Consider the following 26,616-nt stretch of genomic DNA (forward strand, 5'->3'; position numbering starts at 1 on the left):
CAAGTTTTAAATATTTTCTTGAACTATTTATTTCGTGTTCGGTCTTTTTGTGTGATCTAAATACATCGCAGCTATACCTCTGCCTCTCTGTTCGGGGGGCGGGTAGGTAAAAGTTTTGTAGTGTATGCAGTTGGTTATCAAACATTTTTAAAAACTATCACAAATCAATTATTGGATGTGGCTACACAACTTAGTACATACATATAACAGGCAACATCTCCGATCTGAATGCGCCAACACAGGAAGGGGGATTCCCGGACTTTGGGGATTCAGATAAGAGGTCGCGGTAATATAACAGTATCAGTATCCTCGTTGATTCATTTCGATCCTACAACACTTTTAATTACAAATTACGAACAACACATAAACATTTAAAAAATACTAATACTTCGCTTTGTTTTTTTTTTCCTTTTTTGACTCGGTTCACACTCAGTTCACTCTCACAAATAAAAAACTTTAACAAAAATCGAATCCACAGTTGAGTTTAAATGAAAATTCATCCGGATCTAGTGGCTAGATGAGCTTACAATTTAATGGGTTTCTTTGTGGGGTGAAGTTAGATCTTTATTTGTGTCTATCAACTATTTGCCTTAAATAAGTTGGATTTCTTTGTTCGTTTCCGTCGCTATCGTTATCGTTTTTTTTTATCTTCTTAAGGTGTGCCATTGAGTGAATCCATTTTAAAATATTTGACTATTATCATTTCCGTAATATTTAATGTATGTATATAATTGCTAAAAACAATTGGCTTCGATTCCTTATACAATTTCATAATAATTATGAGTATTAAATTATAACCGTATATAGTTAACTTTCGGGGCACTTTTGAGCTCGTTTTGAGGGCTCCTTTCTGGGTTTCTTTGTCCTGGAATTGAGACTGAGATTCAAGGCGAGGCATGGGCAACGGGCAACTGGCGCTGATGGAGACTCTAGTCCCCGTGCAGAGGTGTATCTGTACTTGCATCTGCATCTGCATCTGCATCTGCATCTGCATCCGTATCTGTATCTGAATCTGTAACTGTAGCATTTAAATGTGTTTTTCATATTTGAGCAAAATTGTAACTGCATGTGTTCCGATTTAACTTTTACATCAACAACAACGACGACATTAACTATGATATAATGACACACACACAAACACAAACTAAGAGCGGATCCGACTTAAGTCCTTAAATCTGCCTGATTGTATTCTCTTGCTTAAGTGGTTACACGCCTGATATGCCTGAGCAAGGAGTCCCCGCTCAATCGGTTGGGGCGTAGTAAACCACGGTGGACTTCCGGCGGAAGCCCAGGTTGAAGAACGACGTCTCCGACTTCTTCCGCTCGTGCTCGTGCTCATGCTCGTTCCCAAAGTAGGAGAAGAGGCGTCCGGTGGTCCCGCCGGCAGCCACCGCTCGTCCAGCGCCACCGTGGACACTGTGACTGCTGCTCTGGCGATGGATCTTGGTGAGCGAGGTGTGCGAGTGCTGGCGCTGCAGGTGCTGCTGGTGGAGCGAGTGCTGCCGGTGGTGGAACTGCTGCTGGAGGTGCTGCTGCTGTTGGTGGTGTAAAAGTTGCTGGTGATGCTGTGCGTTGGCGCTGCCGTGGCCATGCAGAAACCCAGTGGTGGTCGGCGACAGATCAGTCATCTCACACGGCCAGAGGGTGAACGAAGATGGGACCTTATGTATCCCGTCCGATAGTCGATAATGGTGGGATGCTGACCTGTTGAAGTACCGCTCCGAGGGCCGCGACCCCATCTAGAGTGTGTGTGTGTGTTTGGTAGATATTGTTTTGTTTTTGTGGTAAAGATAAGGTGTCACATGTTAGTATCGGCCGGCTCAGCGATCGTCTCAAAGTTCTTCATCATCTGTGTCAGTTGGCATTAGCTCTGTTAATTCTCTAGGCATTTTTGATTGAACTATATGCATTTGGCGCTACAAACACTCACATTTACATAGAGTACGCACTTGCACGATATATCTTGGAACTCTGCACTGCAGGGCATCGGTGTCCTATTGGGGGTCACGTGTCCCTGCAGTGCACAGACTCCATAGCCTAGGCGCTAAGACTTTTTACTGATTTTTTACTGATGTCATGTGTTGGTTATTTACAAATTCTTGTGTGTGTGTTGTGAGTGTTGTGTCTGGAGTAGTGGGTGTGTCCATGTTGGGTGTTGGGGTTAAGCGGGGTGGTTCAAGTTACGGGTGCCACAAATAGTTACATTAAGCTGTGCTCTCCACAAATCTCACAAGTAGCTCAAAAGTAGTAAAGACACTTTCCAACAACAAAGGCAAATCGCAAACATTACAGAAGCAAGGTAACTTTAAAAGAAGAGAGACTTAAAGACTTTCCGAAAAAATGGGAATTTCGATAAAGATAGATAGTGATCCGGTGAGCTGTACAGGAGTGAATGCAGTCGGGATTTTTGGGGTGAGGCTAGGTGAGTCTAAGGGTTGATTGATCAAAAACAAATATTGGGGACTCTCACCGTGTTAGTTCGTTTTAGTTTCTCAGTCTGAAACTCGAAGGGTACTAAATGTAATCTTTTTTTTTTTTGGTACAAAAGTGTTCTTAACAGTCGCATAACAGTTGTAAAAACTTTTTTCATTTTTGGTTTTCTGGGGGGGATGCGTGGGCGTGGCAGTGGCCATGGACCTAAGCAAAAACAGTCGGGAGCCACACGCTGGCCGCCCTGAAGGTTTCGTTTTTCGTTAACGGTTCGGGTTCATGCGATATTGGCTCAAACCCCATATGAGTTGGTTTTGACCGCGTAATACTTTCGATTGTGTTTGTAATGGGTAGCATAGATATGCTGCGATCTGTGAGGCGAGCAGAATCCAAAAAGAGTCCAGGCAGAAATATAGATATATATATAGAGAGAGAGAGAAATTGGGGAGAGAGAAAAGAACGCATAATTTGAGGGGATGTCAAAAGGAAAATATCAGTGGCGGAAGATCAGACGAAACAAAACAAAATAAGAGATGACTTCCGGTTCGGTACTATTTCTACGAGTGGCAACTGTACCTTGCAGCATCTTACTTATCGATAACAAATGCAATCTGGTTTCGTACTTACCCCGTTTTCTGGCAAGTGGTGCAATTGGGTTTTTACATTGGCCTGGCTTTGTGTTTTTTTTTCAAAATCTTTTTACAAAATATACGTTTTCTTGTCGTGTTCTCTGTTCTCTGTTTTTTGTTTATGTTTTTGCTTTTGTTTCTGTACAATTAAACAATTGACTCGCCGCAAGCCCTTAGCTTATGTGGTGCGTGCGCGTGATGTGCCTTTGCGCATATCTGGTGGACGGGCCGGTGACTATAGCGTCTCGCTTACAAAGCGCTGGCCTACCGCTACATGTTCGATGTGTGTGTGTTTTTAGTGGTGATGTACATTCGTTTTTTTTTTGCAGTGTATTTTGCAATGTTAGCCAAATTCAGGTGTCGTGTGTGTGTGGAGAAAGAGAGAGAGAACAGTTCGAGAAGACAGGAGATAGACCAGAGAGATACATAGATACAGAGATACAGAGAGAGAGAGAGAGAGAGAGAAAAAGAGAGATAGGCAGGTTGTGGCAAAAAGGTGAAGAGAAAAACAAGAAGAAAAAGAAGCAATAGTACAGATTAGCGGTGTTACTATATACAAATCAGGAGATTCTACCAATAGAGAGCTGCTATATCTATAATTTCGGAGCATACTCCTCTCGGAGAGGAGAATTCGACGGAAGGTCATGGATCATGATCATTGCATCTACTCCGGCGGGGCTCCACTCGCGAATTAGTGATTGGGTTTGGATGAGGTGATGGTTGGTGAGAGATTAGCTGGCAGTGGGCTTTTGCAGGACCCTCGGATCGACTTACCTTAGCACCAGCGGGGCCATACGAGGGGCTACCAACTGACTGACTGACTGACTGATTGACTGATTGACTGATTGACCGAGACTAACCCTCAGTCGTAGTTGACTGGGAGCCAAAGGCTAAGGCTATCATCTATCATACTGTTACTCTGGTATCAAAATTATAAGTTGGATGCGAGAGATAAAGTAGAAGGGAGTATCGGTTGCAATCCCTTTTGGAAACCAAACGTAACCAAATCAAACCCGAATTATCAAAAGTCTAGGCAAGAGCCGGTTCTAAGGATATATAAAACGAAATCGAAATCGAATGAAGAAACATACTTCGCTTACAGTTGGATTTGGATAAATATTTAAGTAAGTTTGTTGATTGGTTGTCTCGGTATTGGCTGGGTATTTATGGAGTAAGGTATTCCTATATATGGCGTATAATAACGAAAAAACCCTTCTCTTTCACCTTTCGGGCCAAGTGTTGCTTATGCTTATGGTTGTAAAAAACACATTCAATTCTTCAGCTGAGCCTAATCTCGGAACTCACCTCGCATTGTGACCCAGCATTATGATGCTTCTGCAAAAAGACAATTGAGAAATGTCGACACGTATTTTATATATATATAAGAGAAGTAGGTACAGTATATAGCATAGAGTAGAGCTTGAAGAATTTAAAGTTAGACAGACAGATCGCACAGAAATAAAGGAGTAGAACTCAAGAGTAGATCAGTTTGGAAAATGAAAAACGGTCAATTCGAAACGAAAAACGAAGAGAAAACGAAGGTCGGTTCAAACATGCCAATCGGTTAACAATTTGAATGCATTTTAATGGATATCATCATTATTTAGGGTTTAATCGTATTTAAGGGTAGCTTAAGGGGTTTGCGTTCATATTCGGTTATCATCCGGGTTCCCTCTGGCCATTAGGGTCCTGGACTGGGTCTGGGACAAAATGATAAGGCAAAAGGTGATCAAAACATAGCTCTCTGGATCAAGGAGGGGACTGAGAGATCCATCATGCTGCGTCTTAACATCTGCATAACATCTATGATAACTTGCGCTCTCCTCTCTAGGTGCAGACAGTTTCAGAACAAAAGAACAGAAAACTAAAAAAGTAAATGTATTTACACCAAAGACAGGTATACTGGCCAAGCCAACAGATTCAACCCAATTAGGAAAAGCTGCAATTCAGGAGAGATCACACAACAAACAGCCAAACGAATCATCATCATCATCATCATTATTATAGTCATAGAAATAGTCACCAGCGTCCAGTTTCTTGGGGTTCTTGGATCGCGGATCGTTATATGGAAACTTTCGCAACACCAGCGAAACTCAAAACTACATACGTAGAGGCAGGTGTACTGTGTGTGTGACATGTGTGTGTGTGTGTTGTGTATACACAGTCGGTGTTGAGGTGTAAACGAACGAACGCTACTACAGTAATCGAGCCCCGACATCAGCAACCAACATCCAGATATTATAGGGATATATATCTTACAACCACAAGGACAAAGGTCAAAACAAAAGATTGGCACTGAGATCGATCTGGAGCTTGGTGGGTGGGGGGTTGCTGATATGCCGGAACTTAACGAAATCATCAAACGTATCAACAATACGGGTAGTTAACATAAGTACATGTATAGTAAAGGCTGCGCCAAAAAACGTTAAGAACAACAACGAGATGGGGATTGTCAACCAATTGCACAACAGCCGAGGTAATTGGTGTTGGTAAATCGGTAACGGTAACGATATATATATTTTTGGATATATGTTCGTAAAACGTGTGTGTGGAGGTATATATTTCGGTATATGGTTAATTTGGGTGTGTACATAAAGGCAATTAAATATATATGTATATAGTAACAGAGATACACATGTCTAGATATTTCTTTCAACAAGGGTGAGCGCAAAACTTGGAAGCCAAGGTGTTGTATTTGTTGTTTTGTGGGAGGATATATATATGGAGGATGTTTATAGACCTAAAGATAGCATTGAAGTTTTTCATAGTGTATTCAGTAAAAAATCTGCCAAGTTTCTGTTACTTATCATTAGCTTTATGTAAAGTCAAAGTTGAAAAAAGAGTTTAGTTATTAGTTGTTAGATTAGTGTAAACACAGATCTTATTCTGGCCTAAACGATTCTAGTTAATATCTAAAAACGTGTCTTGGATCAAGGGTTGTATTTTGTTTTTGGTTTTGGTTTTAATTGTGGTTTGGGTTATGGGTTTTTGGCTTAGCTTGTGTTTTTGGCCTACCGAATGAGCATAGCGAATTTCGGCTAATTCACAACAACATTGGTAACGGAGTATGGCACGAACGCTCTTTCTGCAAGATGTTTGTTTATATAAAATTAAATATATAGTTTATGTGAGTATACAGGAAATCAATGGCATTTTATCAAAATCAAACAAGGGTAGAAACTTTAATTTCTTCGATGAGTTATTTAATTGTTTGCTTTTAGTCATTAATGCCACACGGCGGTGGCAGTTAACACAAATTAAACTATATTCAAAATGAAACGCAAAGTGAATTACAACCGAAATCAACTAAGGCCGTTAAATATTCAAACCAAACACGCACGAGTCTTTACTCTGACAAAAAAAGAAAATTAGCATATTAATTGGCATAACAATTATTCGTAGCAATAATGAGTAAAGTCCAAAAATATTTCCCACTTACCGCAACAATCGCGTTATATAGTCTGGCCAGTTTTCGGGGAACATAACGAGGAAAAATCCGATGCCGATCAGAATCACTCCGGCCAGCTTCATGCCCGCAAAATTAGCACTGTACAGTATGACATCGAGGGCTACAGGTGTTGAAAAATTAAAATTGAATTAGTTATCAGTAAATCTTGGGGAACTATCATATAAATAATGCTTTATAAGGAAAGTTTATAGCAAATAATTATGATTAATATTAATATGTTCTCCCTTTACCCTTCGATGATAAACAATAATAACGTTTGTACTGCCTCCTTGTAATACCTTCCTACTACCTTAAAATATCGATTATATGTTCAAATGTTTGAATAGAAAGGATTCCAATACGGCTAGGAATATAATACATACATTTGTATGTGAAAATTTATGTCGCATTCCACCCACTCCGGACCACTAGGATCAAATGATTTCACGTGCCCCACATGAGTGCCCGGATTTCATATCACAATTTAAAACAATTTATAGTCACGGAATCCGTCATGCCGAAGGGGACCCCTAGCCAAGACTCCCCCTTTGAATTCATGTTGGGGAGAAGCCCGACCGTGTACATACCACCAGAAACGGGCACAGCGGTAATCAGACCCAATGTCACAAACATATTGTACGTTACGGCGGCGCTGAACTGCATCAGAACGTGGAAAACTGCAATCAAAATTAATTACAACGATAAAAGTTGGCAGCATAGTAGAAATGCAAGGAGCTGGGGAGTAGTTCCTACCCAGGAGCAGGAGGCTCGCCGCGAACAGCAGGTTCCAGGGTATGCTCTCCGATGTCAGGCTTTCCGTGCCAGTCAGGTAGAGTCCCAGCACCACGGGCCATAGCAGCAGGGCATTGAGAAAGCCCAGGGCGGTGAATATGAAGGCGATTTGGCTCACCGGTGGATCGCCCATCACCTTGCGGAACATAACCTGGAAAGCGACAGGACAGGCCCACATGAGCACGACATGGTCTGCACACGAAAAGGCAGAGTAAACTGTGAGCTCACCCTAAAGACAGCATAGCCGGCGCCGGCCAGCGTGGCCAGGACAACGCCGCTCAGGGTGCGACTCTCTGTGATCCCGTCCATATAGGCGAGCAGCGCTATTCCCGTGTCGCAGAGGATAATGGCCACGATCTTAAGGATAAATAGTTAATTTATAAATGTAGGAAAGTATAGTCATTTACTCACTCTCACGCCCACAAACTGCTCGTGCAGGATCACCCAGGAGAGCAGATAGACGCAGGCCACATTGGTGGCAAACAGTGCCAGGGCATCCGTGGCATAAAGCACGTGCAGGGAGAGCGTATACAGATAGGTGGTGACCAGCCACAAAATGCAGAAGCAGAGGCAGCGGTTGAGGAAGCGACCTGCATGGATAGGAAGCGATTAGGGGAATATATAGGAAACCCTAGTGGACGTCAAACACAAAACTCACCCACTGTGAAGCCGCGTTCCCGGAATCCCCGCACCACGTCGCCAAGGATGTCGCTCAGCTTCTCGCATTTGCGCGTGGAGACTAATCCCAGGATGTAGATGGGAAAGAAGAGCAGCGAGAAGTTGGTGAAGAACCAGGCGGCGAAGAACGGGGCACTGAAATAGACGGGCTGGCGCGGTGGTATGTTGAACATCTCGGTGGCGTCCTCGACATGATGCAGCGATGAGTCGCTAATGGCCAGTATGTCCTCCAGCTCTGTGCTCAGCTCGGCGCGGCTTGAGGACGTGTCCTGGTCGTCGTTTAGCACGTCGTCGTACGGAGCTCTGTACTTGTACATGTATTTGATGCAATGGGTGGCCCCCACCCACGAGGCGGTCATCAGGATGGTCACGCACACGCCAAAGTACATCTGTACATAATAATCATTCCATTATTAAAATTTGTTTGCTAATATTATCCTTTTGTTGACCTCACCTTGCGGGCCAACTCGGAGCAACACGACTCCTTGCACGCTTGCAGCTTCCTGAAACGTAGTTCCGGCTCCTCTCCATGTCCATTGGCCTGGTGCTGCTCTGTCTGCGTGTCGCTGGAGTCACCGCCGCCAAAGTGATGCGCTGCATTGTGGCTACCGGGAGCACTCGTGGGTGTGTCGGCCGGTATGATGATCACCTCATTGGGATCCTGCTGGCTCGATGAGATCGAGTCTTGGTGGGTTATTTGCGGGTTGCTTGAGGTGAGCACGTTGCTGAAACCGCAGCTGCCGGTCGCTCCAGTCCCACTGCCATTGGGTGCAGTCGATCCTGGTGCGACCACAACTGCCGTGCTGCTGCTACTGCTGGCTCCCGCTCCGCCGCCGCCGCTATTGTTATTATTGTATGGGCCATTCGTGGATGAGTCGCCGGTGACCACCACGGAAGGAGTTCGCACCCGTTTCGGATTGAAGATGGCTGGAATCTCGCCGTCACGCGTCATTCTGCCTCATTGTCGCGCTCCTTTATTGCTCATAGTGGTTGGATCCTGCAAGAACAAGGAGAAGGGGAATTATTCTTATCCTTGAAACGTTCCTTCGTTGTCTGAATGCAAAAGACATAATGTCAATAAATGTAAAGCCTTCTCAAGAGATGTAATACAAATCTTTGCTTATTGTTTCCTATTTGTTTAGGTAAGAAATACAACAAAGTGGCTACGTAAGAGAAAACAAGACTTAAAAAATAGTTATTAAACTTTAAATAAGGCTATGTGTGGTCGCAAAATTGCAATTATAGCGCACTGGCCAAGAAGAGAAAATTACTGACTTGGATGTCAGGGCTTTAAGCATCACTGGCTTTGAGTTTAATCAATTAACTCCTAGTTTTAAGAAATTTTTGCTACTGAAACTAGGTAACAAACCCAAAACTCTTTCAACTTAAAATAAATATTCCGGCTGCCTTAAATGTACACTTTAAAATAAGGTCCTGCGAGACCTAATCAATGATTCAGTTCGATTCGGGCAACCGTGCTCCAGCCCTGCAGCGGTAACCCAGGAGCCGAGAATCAGGTTGCTCACGTGCTTCCAGCGATTAAGGATTGAGGCACACGCAAGTGGGAGGCCATTTCTCGACCCTTTACAAGCTAGAGGCGCACCCAATGCCCACGCTCAGTCGTCTCAGGGTCCAAACAATTTGCATGGGTCTCCGTCTCCGTCTCCGTCACCGTCTCCCCTTTTCCATTTCCGCCAACGACTCGGGGATACATTCTGGCCTAGGCCACACTCAAGGCTAGGGCAGGCAAGTTTTATGAGCACTGCCGAATGGCCGGCCATCCAGCAAAACAGCCAACCAGCCGGTCGTTCATTAAAGTCCGGGCCCAACTAGGAGCACATTGATTGGATGCCCACAAAGGGCGAGGAGGGCAGAAGGATGCGGGTTCAGTGGGATTCATAACAATGCGAATTATGAACGCCCCGGCCCGAGCAGGTCAAGTTGAGTTTGGTTGAGTGGACAATAAACTGCCAACCGGATCTGGCCGGGCAATTTGTAAGCATTTTAGTAGAGTGTTAAGTCCAGCCCCCTCCTCGAGGCCGGCTAAATTACAATGTCCTTCGCTGTCCTTCACCTTCGCATCCCGCTGAGCGGCCTGTGCCTGCCCCCGATAATAGTATTCTAATTGAAACATTAATTATTCAGCCTAGTTGGAGGCGGTCTTGAGCAAATGCACATCCTCGGGGTCCTCGGGGAGCGTGTAGACCCAGGAATTGTGAGGGCCTAATGGCTATATAATGAGGGTCCTGATAATTGCCTGTTTTGCCAAGAGCGATTGGCCATATTCAATCGATCTGAAAGTCTAGTCAGAGAGCACGAAATCGATACTGAATCTGAGTCTAACAACGTGAGAGAGATTTGGAATTGTTAATAAATAACTTGTGAGCTTGTTCGAGTACCATTTCGATCTGAGCTTAGTTAACTCTGAGCACTGGAAGCACATCGACATGGAAATGCTTGGAAGCGGAAAACTTGTTCAGTTTTTAGTTGTGGCATTGCTGGCGGGTGAGTTGCGCATTCAAGTTAAATCTTTACTAGTCACATTTACGTTGCTATTTGCCTTGACAGCCTTGACCCTGGCGGATTCCCAATGCGGTCGCCTCGAGGAGAAATTGATGTACACCACTGCCATTAAGACGGAGCCCTCCGAGATGCCCTGGATAGGTCTCTTGGCGGAAGACAAAGGTAAGTCAGAGGATAGTTTGCCATTACATTCTAGGAGATTTAAACCTTTACAGGTGGTCACTATGAGAAGGCAGGATGCTCTGTGGTCATCGTCAACGAGCTGCACGTCTTAACCACTGCCAGTTGCATGAAGCCCTTCAAGACCCGGTCAGGGAACACCAACGCTGTGGTTCTCTTGGGGATGTATGACTCAAATCTTTCGCCGGGGGATGAGCTTGACTGCAATTCTCTGGGCTTCTGTACGCCGCGTCCTGTGCCGCGCATTGTCAACAGGATCACGGTGCACCCGAATTCAGACAAGGACACCGGCGACTACAACCTGGCTGTCTTGCGTCTGTCGGAGCCAGTCAAGTGGAACAATTGGATTCAGCCGATCTGCATGCAGGGTGGCTCGGAGCCGGAGTCATTGATCAATCGCAACCTGCACTATGCAGGCTTCAACTCAGGCGACTCGCGCAAGGGTAAGGGACTGGCCATGACGGTGTCCCGGCGGAAGTGCAAATCTCTGATAGCCGGCACTGAGTCCATTCTGCCTCCGGAGTACCAGCTGTGCGGCTTCCCTGCGAAGCGTACCAAGTACTTTCCGGGTGCACCGCTCATGGACGTCGATGTGCAGCGCGATGTGCCGCATAGCTTCTACCTGGTAGCATTGCTAGTAAGGACCGTGGATTCCGGGGATGCCACCACACAAATCTATCAGGATGTGCGCCAAGCCCGCTCATGGATAATGGAAAAGTCTGCGACGAAATAGGCAGATGCCACAACTCATTGACATGTTGCACAACGTTGCCAATGAATATGTATTAGCAAATCTCCAATAAATTTACCTTCGAGAAAGCAAGATGTTTGTGGTGTTTCGAAAATTACCGATGCATCGTGATGGGAGCTGCCCATAGTTCCGTATCGCGAACGGGTTTTCAATAAGAGTAATGTAATTGAATATCATTAATCAGAGGCGGCGCCATTAGAAAAACAACTTGCTACACAGAAAGATAAATATTATATTTAAGGCACATTTCCTACAGCAAAGCCCAAAGTTGGTGCAACTAGAATACTACTTTTAAAGTTAAGTTTCAGTGGATTTTTTTCCGTGTAATCAAGCTCATATCTATCATAAGTCTCTGGATAAACCCCATTGCATTGCATTGAGAAATATAGTCGGAGATTTTCAAGTTTTCCCAACCCGTTGTCAGTTGACTTTGAGCTACGCTTTAGAATGCTTGGACACAGCGCACTGATCACCGTGCTACTGGGACTACTTCAGATTGTGTCCGAAGTGCAATCCGCCCAGGATAACGTTCAGTGCGGAAGTTTCGATGAGGATAACCTGCTAAAGCAAACAAGATTCGCCTATCCCACGGAACAGCAGTGGCTGGCCCGGATCACTTTTACCAAGGGTGAGTGAGCATTGTGTGTTATTGATATGTATGGGATGAGAGCATTTTAATCACTCTCCGCAGGTTTCGAGGGCAAGATCCGGGAGAATGGTTGCTTGGGTGTGTTAATATCCAAGCGAACGGTGCTGGCCCCAGCTTACTGCTTCGTGCAGTATAATGGAATGGCGGAGGGCTTTTCCGTGCACCTGGGCGTCTATAACAAGAGCACCCCCATCAATGAGGCTTCCTGCGATCCGGATGGCTTTTGCGTGCGCCCGGCCCAGGAGATCAAGCTGGCCGAAGTGGCCATCCACCCGGAGTACGATTCCCTGACGCTAAAGAACAGCCTGGCGGTTCTGACCCTTCAGCGGGAAGCGAAGCTCAATGCGAACGTGATGCCCATCTGTATGCCACCGCCCCACCTGGTCAACCAGACGCTGGTGGCTCAGACATTCATAGTGGCTGGGCTACGGACCGCGGAGGACCTTCGACTGAAGGTCTGGGTGAACACACATAGCCGCTCCTTCTGCCAGTCGAAGGTCAGCTCCCTGGTGACCAGCAGCACCACGGTCTGCGGCTACCAGAACATGCCGGAGCGCTTCTATATGGGGGCACCGCTGGTCGGGATGCAGGTGAAGAATCATGCCACCCAAAACTTCTACCTGGTGGGCCTGATGATAGACTGGCGTTGGCACGACAACCGAATCATGTCCAGCTTCCTGGCCATCCGCAACTATCTGGACTTTATCTACCAGAATTCCGACTCACTGATTGTACGCTCCTGAGCGAAAAATAAACAAGACATAGAGCAGGTGCCAACAGGTCTTGCCTGGGGTGTTAATTATTCATCTGGAAGCGAGAGAACCGAGGCTCGTAGCTCGTAGCTCATAGCTCTTCGTTCTCAGCTCTCAGCTCGAAGCTCGTGCAACATGCAAACTGTTCATACACTTATAGCATTTTAATGAGCAGTCACTCAGCGCAGGGCAGCCGCCGCTAGTTGGCTAATGCGAGGAATATGGAAATTTCATCGCCCTTCCCCGCCAGCCCAGTCCGCCCTTTGTGGGCATTAAAGTCTGCCAGTCGACAGGAGACAGCCGAAAATGTTGCAAAAAACCCGGCAGAACGGAAGCGGAAGCAATGGGGGCTGTAGGAGAGAGCAGCTGGGTTGCCTTGCCATTGGCCGAATGCCAAGACATTGACTTAACTGGCAAAATTCGAGGAAATCCAAGCGATGAATTGAGAAAAGGTTTGCTTTGGTTAGTAAACCAAAATAGAAGGCATATAATGAAACTTTAATTGAAGTTTTATAAATAATCCAGCATTCCACAGAAATCTCTTATATTCAAAATCAATTATAAATATCCCTATAGCTTATTTCTCTCTGATTTGCTTTATAGATTTTTATAAAACTTTTTCAGTTTGCAATATTCTTTAACATATATGTATATTATTAAGGATATATCTGCCCACCTTTTTCGCGCTGTGCACTGAATGGATGGCTTGATGTGTAAGAGTTATTTTAATGTGTCGTCGTCGACCAACAACTATGCTCAACATAGGCTCGGCTACAAAGGGACATCAAAGTACAACCAGGAGGATTAAATATTAAATTGCTGGCAAGTTTCATCTTTTATCATCCACCCTTCCCCGAAGTCTCGTCAGGCTAATGTAGACACATCGCTTTTATCGGCGTGCCGGAGCATACTTTTAGGCGCCAAATTGCTCTATAAAACAACGCTAAGAATAGCGACGCTCTGTGTTTATTCTTTCCGAGAATAAAAATCACAATAAAATTTAAATTGTCGGCTATGCGGGCTCGTCTTAAGGAGCTGGAGGTGCCACAAAACGTGACCAGATGACCGACAGACCGACAGACACACGGATAAACAGCGCATTCCTCCAGTCGTTCGAGGCGAAATGCGATTCAAAACAAAACAAACAGCTGAACGAGAGAAAGTGTGGCAGGAAAGAGAGCACAGCCCCATGAGTAAAACCCACACACACACGCAGAGAGAGAGAGCAGCTTTGCGGGGGTGCTGGTGTCCAAAGTAAAAGAGCTTACAACAACACCGCAAATACAAGCAACAGTAACAACACAAGAGCACCCACCGCGGTCGAGGACACCACGCGGCGTATACGCAATGTGACATTTTTAGTGGTTATGGTCAAGCACAGCACTTGAGCGAGGGCAATGCGAGAACGAAAACGAAAGTGACGCCAAAAACTGTGGCAGTCAGACACCTGCTCACCAAAAACAACAACAACAACAACAACAACAACAATAACAACGAAAACAAGAACAACATCAGCGACAGAGACAAAGACAGAGAAAGTCACCTGGGACACAGAGAAAATAGAAGGGATTAATTTGTAATTTATTCTCGGTTTCGAAATGAAAAGGTTAAGGGTTCTAAAAGTGCGATTGATCTGTGGATTGAAATTTTGATTAAATCCTGATAATCATTTAAGATGAAAAGGATTTTTAATTTCCTTTAAAGCCTGACAAAGTTTTCCCTTGTTAACTTTTTAAAATCCCAAAATGGAATGCTAATAAGTTTTGCTTTACTTTGTAGCTGAACTTTGCATACTATTCCCATGCATATTATAATCTCTCAGCAATTTCTGTTGTGCTTATTAAATGTAATCAACATTTTTTAGATTTTTTTTCCCCGTGCTGCTCTTGGAAAGCACAAATGCGCTCCTGAAAATGGAAACAAAACGCCCGCCAAGATACTTATTCGTCGCTCCGAGCGTGTGTATGTTTCCCTGTGTTTGTGGTCGGGTTTAGGGTTAGTGACTAGGCCTTGAGGTGGGCGCCCACCTTGACAGTAGTCGAAAATCTAGACCACCCACCTCCCCTTACAACCCACACCAGACAGTTGTGACAACTTGGGACTTGGGTTGTGTCTGAATTTTTCATTTCGCCTTGTGAATGCAGAGCATGGGAAATTGCCTGGCGAATCCGTTTATCTTTAGGCGGCGTCCAAGACGATGGTGGGGGGGGGGAAAAGTGTTTTTCCAGGCTGCACAGCTGTCGCTTCGGATGGGTTATGTTATGGATGCTTAGCGAGGCGTTTAATGTTTTTATATAATTTACTTAAGCACTTAATGTCATTTTCCCACGGCACACGAACTTTACGCAATTCTCTCGCCGTCTTGCGCTCTTTTCTCTTATATAAAGATAGCGGGCGAATGGGAGGGACGAGCGGACGGGTCCGACTGGAACTGGACGAAACCACGATGGCGGCGGCGACGACCACGACCACGACGACGGTCGCCTTTGTATCCGCTCAGCCCTTTACTTAATTCAATTAAATGTGCAAAAATATGCTGGGTATAAATTTGGAGCACGGATACACAAAACGCATGCACACACAGATACACAACACCACCACACACATACACACACGCACGCTGGGGCGCGGAGGGCAGTCACACAGATACTAGGGGGGCCGCACACTCACAAAAGGCACGCACACACACACACGAAGCACTGGCTTGGCCCGAAAAAAAAGCAACTGCCACTTGAACGAGCCTTTTGACTTGTTTTCCTTCGACTTAGGTGGAAACTGTGACAGCAGCGTTTCTGGCGTTCTACCGTTTGCTGCTGGCGCTTTTCCAGCCTTCCTTTTCTAGAGCACGCGCCGCGGCCGTTTCTGGGGAGCCCGTGTCGTTTCTGGCCAGGAATCTCAATGTGACTGACCCGACGACGACTCCTGAGCTGCCTCGCCAGCGGCCCAAGCCAGTGTCGGAGCTTTTCCTGGCCTTACTCTCGCACTTGAAAAGCCCTCTCTCTCTGGGCCACGGCTTGCTCTCGCCGCTTTTCCTCTCCACCAATCGGGTCCGCAAAGAAAAACACTTGTTAGGAATTTTCCTTTGCGTTTCTTTCTCTGGTTTTTTTGTTTTGTTTGCCTTTTCATTTTTTGCGGCGCTTAAACGTTCAGCTGTTTGAAGGACTCGGTAAATTGCCTGGCAAAGGAAGTCGGACTTGAGATTTTGGTTGATAAGGATTTCCACATTCCGTGATTGCCGATACAAAATAAGTTATTGCAAGTCAATGAAATTGTTTTTAAATGGCAGTTTTAGTCACCAAATCGATTGTTGTCTATCATCATGGCCAAAGGAAGCGTTTTTCCATTTCAGGTAAGTGTTCACTTGGTATTCTTTGAAAGTGAATATAAATATGAATAAAAGGAATCAGGATTAAGCTTTTATAATGTTGTTTATATCAGCGAATTAGGTTTGTATTCTTTGAAAGTGAATATAAATATGAATAAAAGGAATCAGGATTAAGCTTTTATAATGTTGTTTATATCAACGAATTAGGTTTGTTTAAATAATAAACAACTAATCATTTATAAACCACGACTTTAGCCCAATTTGGATTCCCATTTTAGAAAGTGTTATAATTCTTTTCCAAGACTTTAATTTGACAAAAACATCTCATCTTAATTTGCAGAGTGCTCCCAATTCCCCCGCAATAAAGATTGCCAAATTAGTTAAATCCATCTTTTGCGACCATTTGGAGTTCCCATCAAAATCAGCATGGTTGGGCCATCAAACTTTAATGTTGCCTGCCAAGAAAATGCACCCATTAATACCCACATCTTTAGCCAGATCATAAAGTCTGGATAAGGAGAAGCCATCATAAACACAAATTCGTCTGGAGAAAGCATTTCGCGATGCGCAACTCATCCCCAGACAGCTTTGCATAATTTTGGAAATCAGAATCCATCGGCAAACGAGTTTTTTTTTTCAGTCACAGCCAACACCTTGAATGGCGTATTAATTGTGTAATCTATAAAAATCTATTTGCATATGTATGGGCGGAATTGGCTGGTGACAACGAGGCCCGGGGGAGATGTGGTCTTAGAATTGGGTTAGTTGGTTTACTGTCGGCTTGAGTTAGTGTGGCTCCGACATGGACTGGGACTGGAAACAATGCTATTACAAATCAATTTGGCTAAGAGATTGGCTAACCGTTCGGTGGTCCCATAAAAGCTGTTCTAATGAGATGCGCTCGCTGACAAGACAAAGGCAGTGCCCTCCGGGTGTTGACCACGGAAATCAACACTCGGAGGAGTATTAGTTGGCCCTCGACCGGGAACGACAACGGACGCTTTTATCACTAGCTCGTATCCAGTACAGTATTTAGCCATGCAGTGGCCAATTTGTGTGGCCTTGTTAATATTTGTGGCTTGGAGTTATCCTGCCCAAGCAGTTAGAATATCCGCTCTGGAAATTCAACAGCGGTGGCCCGAGAAGCAGACGAAGATAAGGCAAGTTACATCTGGTGTTACGATGGATTATTAAGTGGCACCTTGGTAATCATTTTTGGTTAATTACAGCTCCAGGAACTATCCCATCGAGTATGTCCTCCTGCCAAATCCCAAAGGTGGATACAGGAGGCGGTATGTCCATGGCTTGGGGAAAGCAGCTCCGACCACTACCACAGAGCGCCCTTTGGTCCGGGTCTGGAATAGCTTCGTTCGCAGTGTCCAGCCTGCCTTCAGTTTGCGCAACCTGACCAATCCGCTAGCGAACTTTTTTAACGACGGCAGTGCCAATATCATCGAAACATCACCCGTTCTCATTCAATCCTACGAAGACGATCAGGAACTGCCGTATGAGGAGCCTGCCCCAGTGGCTTCGCAGAGTTCCAGCAAGCGCAAACGGAAACGGCGCAAGCAGCTAAAGCGACGTCCCGTATACGATTCAGATGAAAGCGAAGATCCCTATGGCCCGTATGAACCCTACTATGCACCACCGCCGCATCCAGCCCACACTCAGCCGATGTTCTTCTATGACACCAACTCCGGCAGCTACTACGGAGTGCAGCGTTTCAGTCCGCAGGATTTCCAGTCCAGCTTCTACCACTACCCTAACCAGCAGCATGGTGAAGCGGAGCAAGGGGAGATCGAACAGGAGGAGCCGGCCGTGATGCGGAGGCTCGGTAACAGAAAGGTTACCCTACTGCGCCCCCTGCCGGTGTCGGCGCCTAAAGCCCCATCTCCAGCCAAGTTAACAGAATTCAGTGAGCCAGAAACGACCAATGAGAGCGACGATACGATTGAGGACACCGAAAACGATTCCGACGACAGCAGTGCATCGGGAGATTCAACGATTGGCGAGGAAGAGAACAATATGGCAACCCACTCACCTCTCTCCGAGAGCATGCGCAATGCTCTGGGCGCGTACATGCGCGACGATCGCCACTCACGGCAGCGTCAGAGGCAAACTAGTGAGGGAGCAGGAGCATTTGATGCCGAGGCCAAAGTATCGCCCCGCAGTCATCCACGCCGCTTCTTTCGGCTGGGCGCCTGGTGAGCCAGGCTAACCTGTCTTGAATAAACGCTGTATGTACTGGATGATCGTGTATTTGTTCGGATGTTGATAGTTATGTGCGAGTGATGGTGAAATGAAATGGAGCTGGCAGCTGCAAGAGAGATTAGATAATGTAGATAACGTATAATTGCACTAGTTCACCTTAACGCTAACGAGGTAGACATGAGACTTACTATACTAAAGATCACAAGTAGTTTGCTAGATCTGGTCTGGGGGTGGCACGATCAAACGAGCCTTGTGAGGCGGGAGGCACTGCCAGCATTGGGGTCTACAGGCAGGGCCACATGATCAACGTGCTGCACATCCTTGAAGTAGGTGTGCAGCAGGGCGTCCTTGGCCGAGATGCGCAAGTTGGGATCGTAGCACAGCATGGACTGCAGAACGAAATAAAAAAATATATCGAATGTGTCTCTGGAGTGGAATGTCTTTCACGCACCATAATCAAATCGTTGGCCTCGTGCTCGGTGATGGTCTGCGGCATATTCGCCTCCCACTTGGGAAACTTGGCCTTAAAGTCTGGCAACTGTGCCACTCCCGGCCACTTGGTTTCGTCAGGAGTGCTCAAGGTGCGGAATATTCTGTACAGCTGGTCGATTTCACTGTCCCCGGGAAAGAGGGAGCGGCGCATGATCTGTGAGTTGGTAATTATTATAAAAAGAATCACTACGCATTTAACTGTTATACCATTTCAGCAAATATGCAGCCCAGACTCCAGATGTCTACTCCGGTGGAGTAGAATTTGGTGCCCAGGAGAATTTCCGGAGCACGGTACCAAAGGGTAACCACTTCATGGGTATATGCTCGCATGGGCATATTAAAGGCTCGTGCCAGGCCGAAGTCGGCCAACTAAAAATGGAGTGTTAGCTGATTGACACGAAAAGAAATCAAATTATCCCACCTTTATTTTGCCCTCAGTGTCTACGAGTAGGTTCTGGGGCTTGAGATCACGATGTAGAATGCGGTTCGTGTGGCAAAATCCTAGGGCGTCGAAGATCTGATACATGTAGCTCTAAAAAGGACCGATATAGACAATCTGGGGGCATATCAGCAGCAATTACTCACTTTAATAAGTTGCGGCGTAAACACATCCTTCTTCTTATCCATCAGTTTCTTAAGGTCCATGTTAAGGTACTCGAATATCATGTACAAATTGTTCCCGGAGATGACCACGTCGAACAGCTGCACCACATTCTTGTGCTTGAGGTTTTTCAGCAATGAGATCTCCCGAATGGCGGTCGAGGGTACGCCCTCCGTCTCCCTGGAAAGGAATAGAAGAATGGCTTTAATTTTAAGGATTTCAGATAAACATTTAGACTATTTCCGGGTGGCAATCCGTGGATGCTGCCCTGTACCACGAAGCCGAATCATGTGGTGCTACGGATGGCAAGGGGAACAGCGCAGCCCCCACACAATTCGGGCTGCGTGATGCAGGTGAATGACATTCGTCAAGGACACGCTAAGGATGATGTTGCCGTGATGTGATGCCGTGCATTGTTTTGATTTTCGAATGCACCGAATTGCTTCTTGCGTCCGAATGCTTGGCTACACACCCTTCCAGGCGGATCTTCTTGAGCGCCACATCCTGGCCGGTGGCGTTGCTCCGCGCCTTGTACACAATGCCGTAGGTGCCCTCGCCGATTTTCTCAGCGCGTTGGAAGTTGTTCAGAATGGTGTTCATCGAGTTTACTTAGACATTCAGTTATAAACAAATCTAAACAAACGCAAAATTCAATGATTTTGGAGGGAAATTCTTCTTCTTCCGTGATGGTAAAGATGCCAAGGCAATAACGATAGCTCACGAGCACCAAACAAAAAATATCGATAGTTTGTAACTATGCGATATACTAAGGTTTCCATCGATATGGCAACGCCATTTAATATTTCACAAGTTATTTGTGTATTAAGAAATGTGTAACATATTTGTGTATCAGCGTTAATTTTTTAATTTTATTAATATATTAAAGCATGAGAACATGTTTGGACGTTATACATATTATGAATGTATAGAAACATAGGCTCCTCTCTCGGTTTACCTCTAGCTGTGCGGAATATTTAACTCTCTCTGAGTTTCTCTTCAGACAGCCCATTCTCTGTATTCCTCTCTAGAGATATCTGTTTCTCTCTTGCTCTCGTTTTCTCTGCTCTCATTACTCGGAGACTATAAATACAGTCGCTGCACTCACTCTGGCTTCAGTCTGTCCGTGGCTTTTCCAGTGTGTGCATCTATAGTGATAGTTCCAGTGATAGTGATTGCCTTCGATCTTAAAGATGTCACCTGATCAATGCAAAACATCTGGATAACCAGGATGATACCATGAAAAGCCAAATTGAAGTCACCAAGAATACAACTCTAAACTGGACGGAATTAAGCAATGATGACTAAGGATAATTGTGTGTCCCCTATTCAGGTAAGTCTTAACCATATATTATGTATGTATAAGAATATATGTATGTATGTATGCTAAATATGAGGATTAGGCCTTGGTTTAGAATCAGCTGAGCTAGCTATTTATTATACCCTTGCAGGGTATTATAATTTCAGTCAGAAGTTTGCAACGCAGTGAAGGAGGCACCTCCGACTTTATAAAGTATATATATTCTTGATCAGGATCAACAGCCGAGTCGATCTAGCCATGTCCGTCTGTCCGTCTGTCCGTCTGTCCTTCTGTCATTCTGTCCGTCTGTCCGTTTCTACGCAAACTAGTCTCTCAGTTTTGAAGCTATCTGAATGAAACTTTGTAGTTAGCCTTCTATATACTCTCACTCGTATATATGTCGGAACGGGCCAGATCGGACGACTATATCATATATCTGCCATAGGAATGATCGGAAAATTTTTATAAAAAAAATTATAACATTTTTAGTTTTCAGCAGAATTTCATAAATTTTGAGATAAAGCCAATTTATCATATTATACTCTACAATTTTGTGTAAAATTTTATTAATACCGGACTACTATATCATATAGCTCCCAAAGGAAGGATCGAGAAATTAATACAATTAAAAATTATAACTTTTTCAGTTTTCAACAGATTTTCATTAAATTTGAGGTATAGCCATTTTATATATAAGTTTTAAATATTGTGTAAAATTTCATGAAAATCGGACGACTATATCATATAGGTGCCATACAAACGATCGTTTGATTTAGAGGAAAAATGCAAATCTGTGAATGTAAAACTGCAAATATAATATGTATTGGTGAATGAAATAAAAACAGGTATTACTTCATTGTTTTTTTAACACAATTGTATGGATTCCTAGTCATAGAATTTCTATCTGCAAGGGTATATAAACTTCGGCGTGCCGAAGTTAGCTTGGTTGTTTTTCTTTCTTGTTTTTCAAATAAATCCCTTATTGCCATTATTTAATTTAATATAACGTAATACAGCCATTTATATTAAAGATATCAACAAATGTATACTCAAAGTTAACAGTTTAACTTAATTATACATTTTTCATGAATATTGATTTCTTTCCCTTACGATAGTCAGTTTAGACTTTACTTACTTAGACTTTGACAGCCAACATTATTATACTCTTCAGGGAAATTTTAAATTCAGCCAAAAGCTTGCAAAACAGTGAAAGAGTCGTTTCCGACCCTATAAATCATATATATTCTTGATCAGCATCAAGAACCCATCTAGCTATGTCCGGTAAAAAAAAATACATTTTCGAAATTTGTTCAAAAAATTTTAAAAGTTATCAAAATTTTACCACATTTTTAATTCCTTGCATTTAAAAACTATATATGAAAATTTGTTAACCCTTTAGGAACTAGCACACAAATGGTATCCAAACTTAAATTAATGCATTTTTGGCTTAGGTATGATATTTTACAAACACGAATTTACTAAAAAAATAATATATAAAACTATCTATTTAATATACCTAATTTACACTTATGTATATTAGGCTATCTTGATTATATGGATAGGCCAAGAAGCCAATGATTGCCGAAACTCATACATTGTTCTTTTTGAAAAATAAATCTTAATCAATAAATAATGCAAATTATTATAAATTATAATTATATTATAATTAATTATAATTAAAAGGGGTAAAATGAACAATGAAAATTGTCAAATATTCCAAAAATGTTGAATTTTTTTTAATATTTAAGCTGTGTATGCTAGTATCCTTATAAAAGCCAACACCGGAAAGCTTTCCAAATCGAGATTAAGCTATCTTATGATCGCACAACCTGCTTTTTAAGGATTCCTCCTACCGGGATCCTTTCCAGCCAATTATCTCTCACTGAACGCTTAATATCTAGGGACTCCAGAGCATAGCTCCCTAAAATAGAATCTGCAGAATGACTTATGAAGGTACTTTTTATTTAAAAACAAGAACTCCGATCCATTGCCAGTGCCCAGTCATATAGTGACTATGCTAAAAAAGAAGGCCTGCGGCTGAGCAGTAAGGTATTCCCTTTTGGAATCGCGGCTCGTTATCGTTTAAAAAGACATTTCATGCATTTTATGTGCGTTGCATTTAAAAGTGTAATTGCTTGTTTTGGGCCGCACGCAATTGGCTTACACTTCATCTTGTCTCAATTTGTGTTTTACGTGTTGCAATAAAAAAGTGCCATAAAAATGTGTATTTTAATTTGACTTTGCTTCTGTGTTGCTTTTGCGTGCGAGTTTTGCGTGTTTAGGGACTAGCTGTGAATGTTTTTGGCGCGCGCATTTTATGGCACATTAATCATTTCGGTAAACGCAGCTCGGCGAACGGGGCGTATGCGTAATCAAGTTCAAGTTGACGACTCCACCGGAATCCTTCAGCTACTGCGATCAGTGCCCGGCGATTGGCGTCAATTAGGCATGATTCATTGGCTCTGCAAATCTCCAGTTCCACTCGCTCCGAGCTACAAGCTGAACACCGCTTGGAGCTTGCTCCACCCTTACGAGTGCTTCACTTCAATGAATTTATGGCTGCAGCTGCTCGCACATTTCCATATTCCTTGGCTGCACCTCGATAAGACTACAGGAGGGAGATGAAGCAGCAGCAGCAGCAGCACCAGTAGCATAAATTATTCCGGTTGATATGTACTTAAGGTTTTTGGCGCCAGCCAAGTGTCGAAAATGTGCATTTCCCCGAAAACGAAGTAGCAGCAGAGCAGTAGCACAAACAGTATTGCCCAAATTGCCAGGCAGCGGCAAGAGTTGGGGTTCCCTAATGGCAAAAGTTGTGGGGCCCGAGGGTTTGGGCATGGGATGTGGTCGGTGGGAATTAAATTCCATGCAGACGACAACCCAATAGCAAAGACCCCAACTGTGTTTTGGGGCCCCGCGTGATTTATGCATTTGGGCTTGGGTCAGAGGCCATCGGCAACTTTGTGCAAATAACCTGAAAGCATTTTCAATTTATTAGAAGCAGCAACTAGCGTGAGGCGTCAAACGGATACCCACAGAACTTGGCGTAGAGTTTTGCGTCTTTATTTACGGAAAAAGTACACCTCTCAAAGGTCACAGCCTCACAGCTTGGCAGTTACAAATTAAAAACCCTCAGTGCTAATGAGAAAAGTTTACCCCAGATCTCATTGGGTCCTATTTCAGTCCAGGTGGGATCGAATACTTAAACAGATCCTGTAGTATCAGAATTAATTAAAGGACCAAAATACTATCTAAATAAAAGTTTCGGGTACCTGCGGAAACCCCAACTAAAGCTGTGTTTCTGTGTTTTCTATCCATCCGATTGAAGGGTTCTTATTTAGCTCAGTTATCAAGGCTTTATTATTAAACTCTGTTAGTCTGAGTATTCCGAAGCGGTCAACCGACCGATTGCTTAGATTGCTGAAATTACAACCTTAATTAGTTGTACTTAAAATGCATTCGCCACTCACCTAAAAACAATAAAGGTAAAGTCGCCAGAGCAAAATTCTCATCTCTCATCTTGTATGTTACAAGGTTCTAGTTAGACTGAGTTGTTTTAAGTCTAAAATTACTCTTATAAGCTGAGTTAGTTTATAATTGAGCAAGCTTGTTTATCCAGTTAATGACTAAAATAAACTGCAGTAGCTTTGGCAGCAAATAAATAATTAAATACACAATACAGAAATACAACGTTGTGGCTTTGAATATATTACGCATATAAATCATATCTAGAATTCACTAGAATCCATTGAATTTCTGAAAGGGAATTTAAATGGAATTTTATACAAAGAAAATATGTTTTTTGAACAACAGAAACATTCAATACTTTTAAATTATTCAAATTTTTTATTTTGTAAAATAATGTTAATGTAGAAACATCAGAAAATCTCTTTAAACTTTACCGGGATGTAGTCTTTAGATGAACGATTTATCCAACTTAAATGGGATCGAATATTTACATAGCCTTGGAAATCTGTTTTCAAGGATTTGGAGTAAAAGCCTGCCACTGCAACTCCAGTTAAATGATACTTTTGCGGAGTGCCAGAAGCCTCTACCAAAGGACTACCGGAAAGCGGGTCTCTGTCAGTGCTGCCGCAGATGAGTTCCGCCGGAAACTGAGCTAACTGCTTGTGGCACTCCTCACCACTAGTCCTTGTAAATGGCATCTTTATGCGCTCCTTTATGAGATTGACTTCTCCCCTCTCCCTGAACGGTGGTCTTTCGAAGCCTGCAACTATAAGATCTGCATTGGGAATCTCGCCTTTAGTGGCCTCGACCGGAGGTAGGCAGATGGGTTGGACATAGTCGCTAAACTCCACGTCCTTCGCCAGTGTGATTATGGCCAGGTCATTTTGGACCTTCTTAGTCGAGTAATTTGGGTTAACTTCGACCTCACCGACAGCCACGCGCTGGGGTACAGGAGTGCAGAGTCCCTCACGATTGCAATCAGGATCGGCGTAATCATTGCTGCCATCCCAGTCGCCAAATATCACGGCGGTTACTTCAGCAGAAGATCTCGAAACGCAGTGAGCTGCAGTTAGAACCCGACGGGCATCTATGAGGACGCCAACACAGCCCCAGGTTCGATCCCCATTTTTCTCAGTGTGCTCGATCCGTGCGATCCACGGATGCTCATTCAGCGCCGTTGTGGGACTTTTGTTCTTGAACTGCTTCTCATCGAGTTTTCCACAATTCTGAGCAACGGATGGCTGTTGAATTTATTAGTTTCTATGAGTTATTTTATTTAAAGTTAATTGATTATTTTACTCACTAGCAAATAAAATGGAAATCACTGAAATAAGGAAAATGGGCACCCGCATCTTGTGGGCTATAAAGATCAAGCAGCACTGAGATATTTCCAGTTTAAGCGTTCTCTCTTATAAGCCTAGAAACCTCAAATCAAGCTGGCTTGCCAATCCAGTTATTACTGTCAAGAGCAACCTGGTACTCATTGACATTAAATAAATAATAAATAGTGCATCAAGCGGAAAATGGAATAAACCAAAGTGTTTATACACTTCTCAGTTTGAACATTTAGAATTAGAATTAAAGAATATAAGCTAAAACTATAATACAAGTCTTAAATCTGTTCAGATAGTAACATTTCAATATCGATAAATTTCAAATTTAATTCAAAAGTCCTTGAGTTTGTTTCAATAAAAAATGACAGGGTGTAAACCAGCAGCAATAAAAGGCTGCCGCAAATATGAATAAAGATTTATTAGCCGTGCATAATTATTTATTCATTTACAATGAACAGCATTGCGAAATCAGCATGCCTAATTGAGCATTAATTAATATAATCAATTCGCACTCATCGCTGGCAAACAGTTTGCGGTTCGCTTAAAGTTGCTCAGCGAAAGTTTTTCCGAGTTTCCCCCTGCTGGGGTTGAACGGATGGAAAGCACACCGGCAAAAGAAAGAGCTGCCGTGGAAACCGGATGCTGCCAGTTGACATTTTGCACTGATTCCAGGGAGATCTGATGCTGGCACGGAATTAAACGATGCCAATTGCTGCTGCTGGCCAGCTTTAATCTGAATCCTCGCATCTGCTCTGCTGTCCTGCTTTTAATGGTGTTGATCAAATGTCGAAGTTGTTGGCCAAAACAAGGACGTCGGGGCATATAAACAGGGTGCCCTGAAACTATGTATGTATGTATTCTCCAGTTAACGAGCAGGCGCATGTTCGGGCTGCAGTAATAACAATGACGACAGGATATTGACACACCGACAACACAGCCAGCAGGTCCTGGCATGTCCGGCAGAAGGAGCAAATGGCGGGCAAGAATGCAACTTGTAATTTGAACAAAAGCCAACCAGTTACAAATGCTGCCAACAGATGTACATAGTTTTATACG

General features: G+C 43.8%; 7 protein-coding genes and 1 long non-coding RNA gene across 45 annotated transcripts in view; 4 read left to right on the forward strand and 4 right to left on the reverse strand.

Annotated features, from left to right (window-relative positions):
* Positions 1-11: 11 nt before the first annotated feature.
* On the reverse strand, positions 12-15,782 carry LOC110177205 (solute carrier family 35 member F3). Of its 38 annotated transcripts, none has more exons than XR_015273150.1 (12): positions 15,637-15,755; positions 8,432-8,974; positions 7,958-8,366; positions 7,711-7,889; positions 7,528-7,656; positions 7,261-7,450; positions 7,095-7,184; positions 6,499-6,628; positions 6,075-6,144; positions 4,365-4,394; positions 3,058-3,329; positions 12-1,739 (listed from the first exon to the last, which is right to left on the reverse strand). XR_015273150.1 is itself a non-coding variant. In XM_020943823.2 (11 exons), exons 2-11 carry the CDS (start codon positions 8,927-8,929, stop codon positions 1,242-1,244), a joined length of 2,223 nt encoding a protein of 740 aa, XP_020799482.2. In that variant the 5' UTR covers positions 8,930-8,974; positions 15,637-15,755; the 3' UTR covers positions 12-1,241. The 38 variants fall into 38 exon arrangements, 24 of the variants coding, with proteins under 24 accessions (XP_020799482.2, XP_086695515.1, XP_086695517.1 ...); XR_015273153.1 differs by lacking the exon at positions 15,637-15,755 and adding an exon at positions 13,509-13,775; XR_015273149.1 differs by lacking the exon at positions 12-1,739 and adding an exon at positions 2,687-2,801.
* LOC110177212 (phenoloxidase-activating factor 3) lies at positions 10,394-11,503 on the forward strand. Its single transcript, XM_020943831.2, has 3 exons — positions 10,394-10,482; positions 10,546-10,662; positions 10,716-11,503. The coding sequence occupies exons 1-3, from the start codon at positions 10,425-10,427 to the stop codon at positions 11,411-11,413; spliced, it is 873 nt and encodes a 290-aa protein (XP_020799490.2). The 5' UTR covers positions 10,394-10,424; the 3' UTR covers positions 11,414-11,503.
* LOC110177211 (CLIP domain-containing serine protease B9) lies at positions 10,716-12,851 on the forward strand. Its single transcript, XM_020943829.2, has 2 exons — positions 10,716-12,059; positions 12,123-12,851. Exons 1-2 carry the CDS (start codon positions 11,879-11,881, stop codon positions 12,821-12,823), a joined length of 882 nt encoding a protein of 293 aa, XP_020799488.2. The 5' UTR covers positions 10,716-11,878; the 3' UTR covers positions 12,824-12,851.
* A 1,413-nt stretch (positions 15,783-17,195) lies between the features above and the next one.
* LOC110177209 (uncharacterized) lies at positions 17,196-18,365 on the forward strand. Its single transcript, XM_020943827.2, has 2 exons — positions 17,196-17,317; positions 17,387-18,365. Exons 1-2 carry the CDS (start codon positions 17,196-17,198, stop codon positions 18,363-18,365), a joined length of 1,101 nt encoding a protein of 366 aa, XP_020799486.2.
* A 34-nt stretch (positions 18,366-18,399) lies between these two features.
* Positions 18,400-20,199, reverse strand: Cdk2 (Cyclin-dependent kinase 2). The gene is made up of 7 exons (XM_020943828.2): positions 19,934-20,199; positions 19,446-19,641; positions 19,282-19,392; positions 19,068-19,229; positions 18,820-19,014; positions 18,557-18,757; positions 18,400-18,474 (listed from the first exon to the last, which is right to left on the reverse strand). The coding sequence occupies exons 1-6, from the start codon at positions 20,059-20,061 to the stop codon at positions 18,608-18,610; spliced, it is 942 nt and encodes a 313-aa protein (XP_020799487.2). The 5' UTR covers positions 20,062-20,199; the 3' UTR covers positions 18,400-18,474; positions 18,557-18,607.
* Positions 20,200-20,573: 374 nt separating this feature from the next.
* Positions 20,574-26,616, forward strand: part of Oamb (Octopamine receptor in mushroom bodies) — a 52,006-nt gene continuing 45,963 nt past the window's right edge. The window contains exon 1 of the mRNA XM_086839415.1: positions 20,574-20,791. The gene's annotated coding sequence lies outside the window, so the exon portion shown is untranslated. The remainder of the gene's footprint in view (positions 20,792-26,616) is intronic.
* Positions 22,064-24,514, reverse strand: LOC110177214 (uncharacterized). Its single transcript, XR_002319295.2, has 3 exons — positions 24,229-24,514; positions 23,795-24,178; positions 22,064-23,732 (listed from the first exon to the last, which is right to left on the reverse strand). It is a non-coding gene; the product is annotated as an uncharacterized LOC110177214 (long non-coding RNA).
* LOC110177213 (phenoloxidase-activating factor 3) lies at positions 24,585-25,473 on the reverse strand (the record flags this gene model as incomplete). The annotated part of the gene is made up of 1 exon (XM_020943832.2): positions 24,585-25,473. A coding segment is annotated over one exon (837 nt), but the record flags the coding sequence as incomplete, so codon positions are not given.

Source organism: Drosophila serrata, unplaced genomic scaffold, assembly GCF_035046125.1.
Source record: "Drosophila serrata isolate PLE 108 unplaced genomic scaffold, ASM3504612v1 contig_364, whole genome shotgun sequence".
Taxonomy (NCBI): domain Eukaryota; kingdom Metazoa; phylum Arthropoda; class Insecta; order Diptera; family Drosophilidae; genus Drosophila; species Drosophila serrata.

Coding starts and splice junctions, on each gene's coding strand:
- LOC110177212 (XM_020943831.2), top strand. CDS start 10,425: ATGGAAATGCTTGGAAGCGGAAAACTTGTTCAGTTTTTAGTTGTGGCA. Junction 10,483..10,545: donor AGTTGTGGCATTGCTGGCGG/GTGAGTTGCGCA, acceptor TTGCCTTGACAG/CCTTGACCCTGGCGGATTCC. Junction 10,663..10,715: donor TCTCTTGGCGGAAGACAAAG/GTAAGTCAGAGG, acceptor AAACCTTTACAG/GTGGTCACTATGAGAAGGCA.
- LOC110177205 (XM_020943823.2), bottom strand. CDS start 8,929: ATGACGCGTGACGGCGAGATTCCAGCCATCTTCAATCCGAAACGGGTG. Junction 7,185..7,260: donor GGCGAGCCTCCTGCTCCTGG/GTAGGAACTACT, acceptor TTTTGATTGCAG/TTTTCCACGTTCTGATGCAG. Junction 6,629..7,094: donor CGCTGTGCCCGTTTCTGGTG/GTATGTACACGG, acceptor CAACACCTGTAG/CCCTCGATGTCATACTGTAC.
- Cdk2 (XM_020943828.2), bottom strand. CDS start 20,061: ATGAACACCATTCTGAACAACTTCCAACGCGCTGAGAAAATCGGCGAG. Junction 19,642..19,933: donor AAGAAGATCCGCCTGGAAGG/GTGTGTAGCCAA, acceptor ATTCCTTTCCAG/GGAGACGGAGGGCGTACCCT. Junction 19,393..19,445: donor TTACGCCGCAACTTATTAAA/GTGAGTAATTGC, acceptor GGTCCTTTTTAG/AGCTACATGTATCAGATCTT.
- LOC110177209 (XM_020943827.2), top strand. CDS start 17,196: ATGCAGTGGCCAATTTGTGTGGCCTTGTTAATATTTGTGGCTTGGAGT. Junction 17,318..17,386: donor GAGAAGCAGACGAAGATAAG/GCAAGTTACATC, acceptor GGTTAATTACAG/CTCCAGGAACTATCCCATCG.
- LOC110177211 (XM_020943829.2), top strand. CDS start 11,879: ATGCTTGGACACAGCGCACTGATCACCGTGCTACTGGGACTACTTCAG. Junction 12,060..12,122: donor CCGGATCACTTTTACCAAGG/GTGAGTGAGCAT, acceptor CACTCTCCGCAG/GTTTCGAGGGCAAGATCCGG.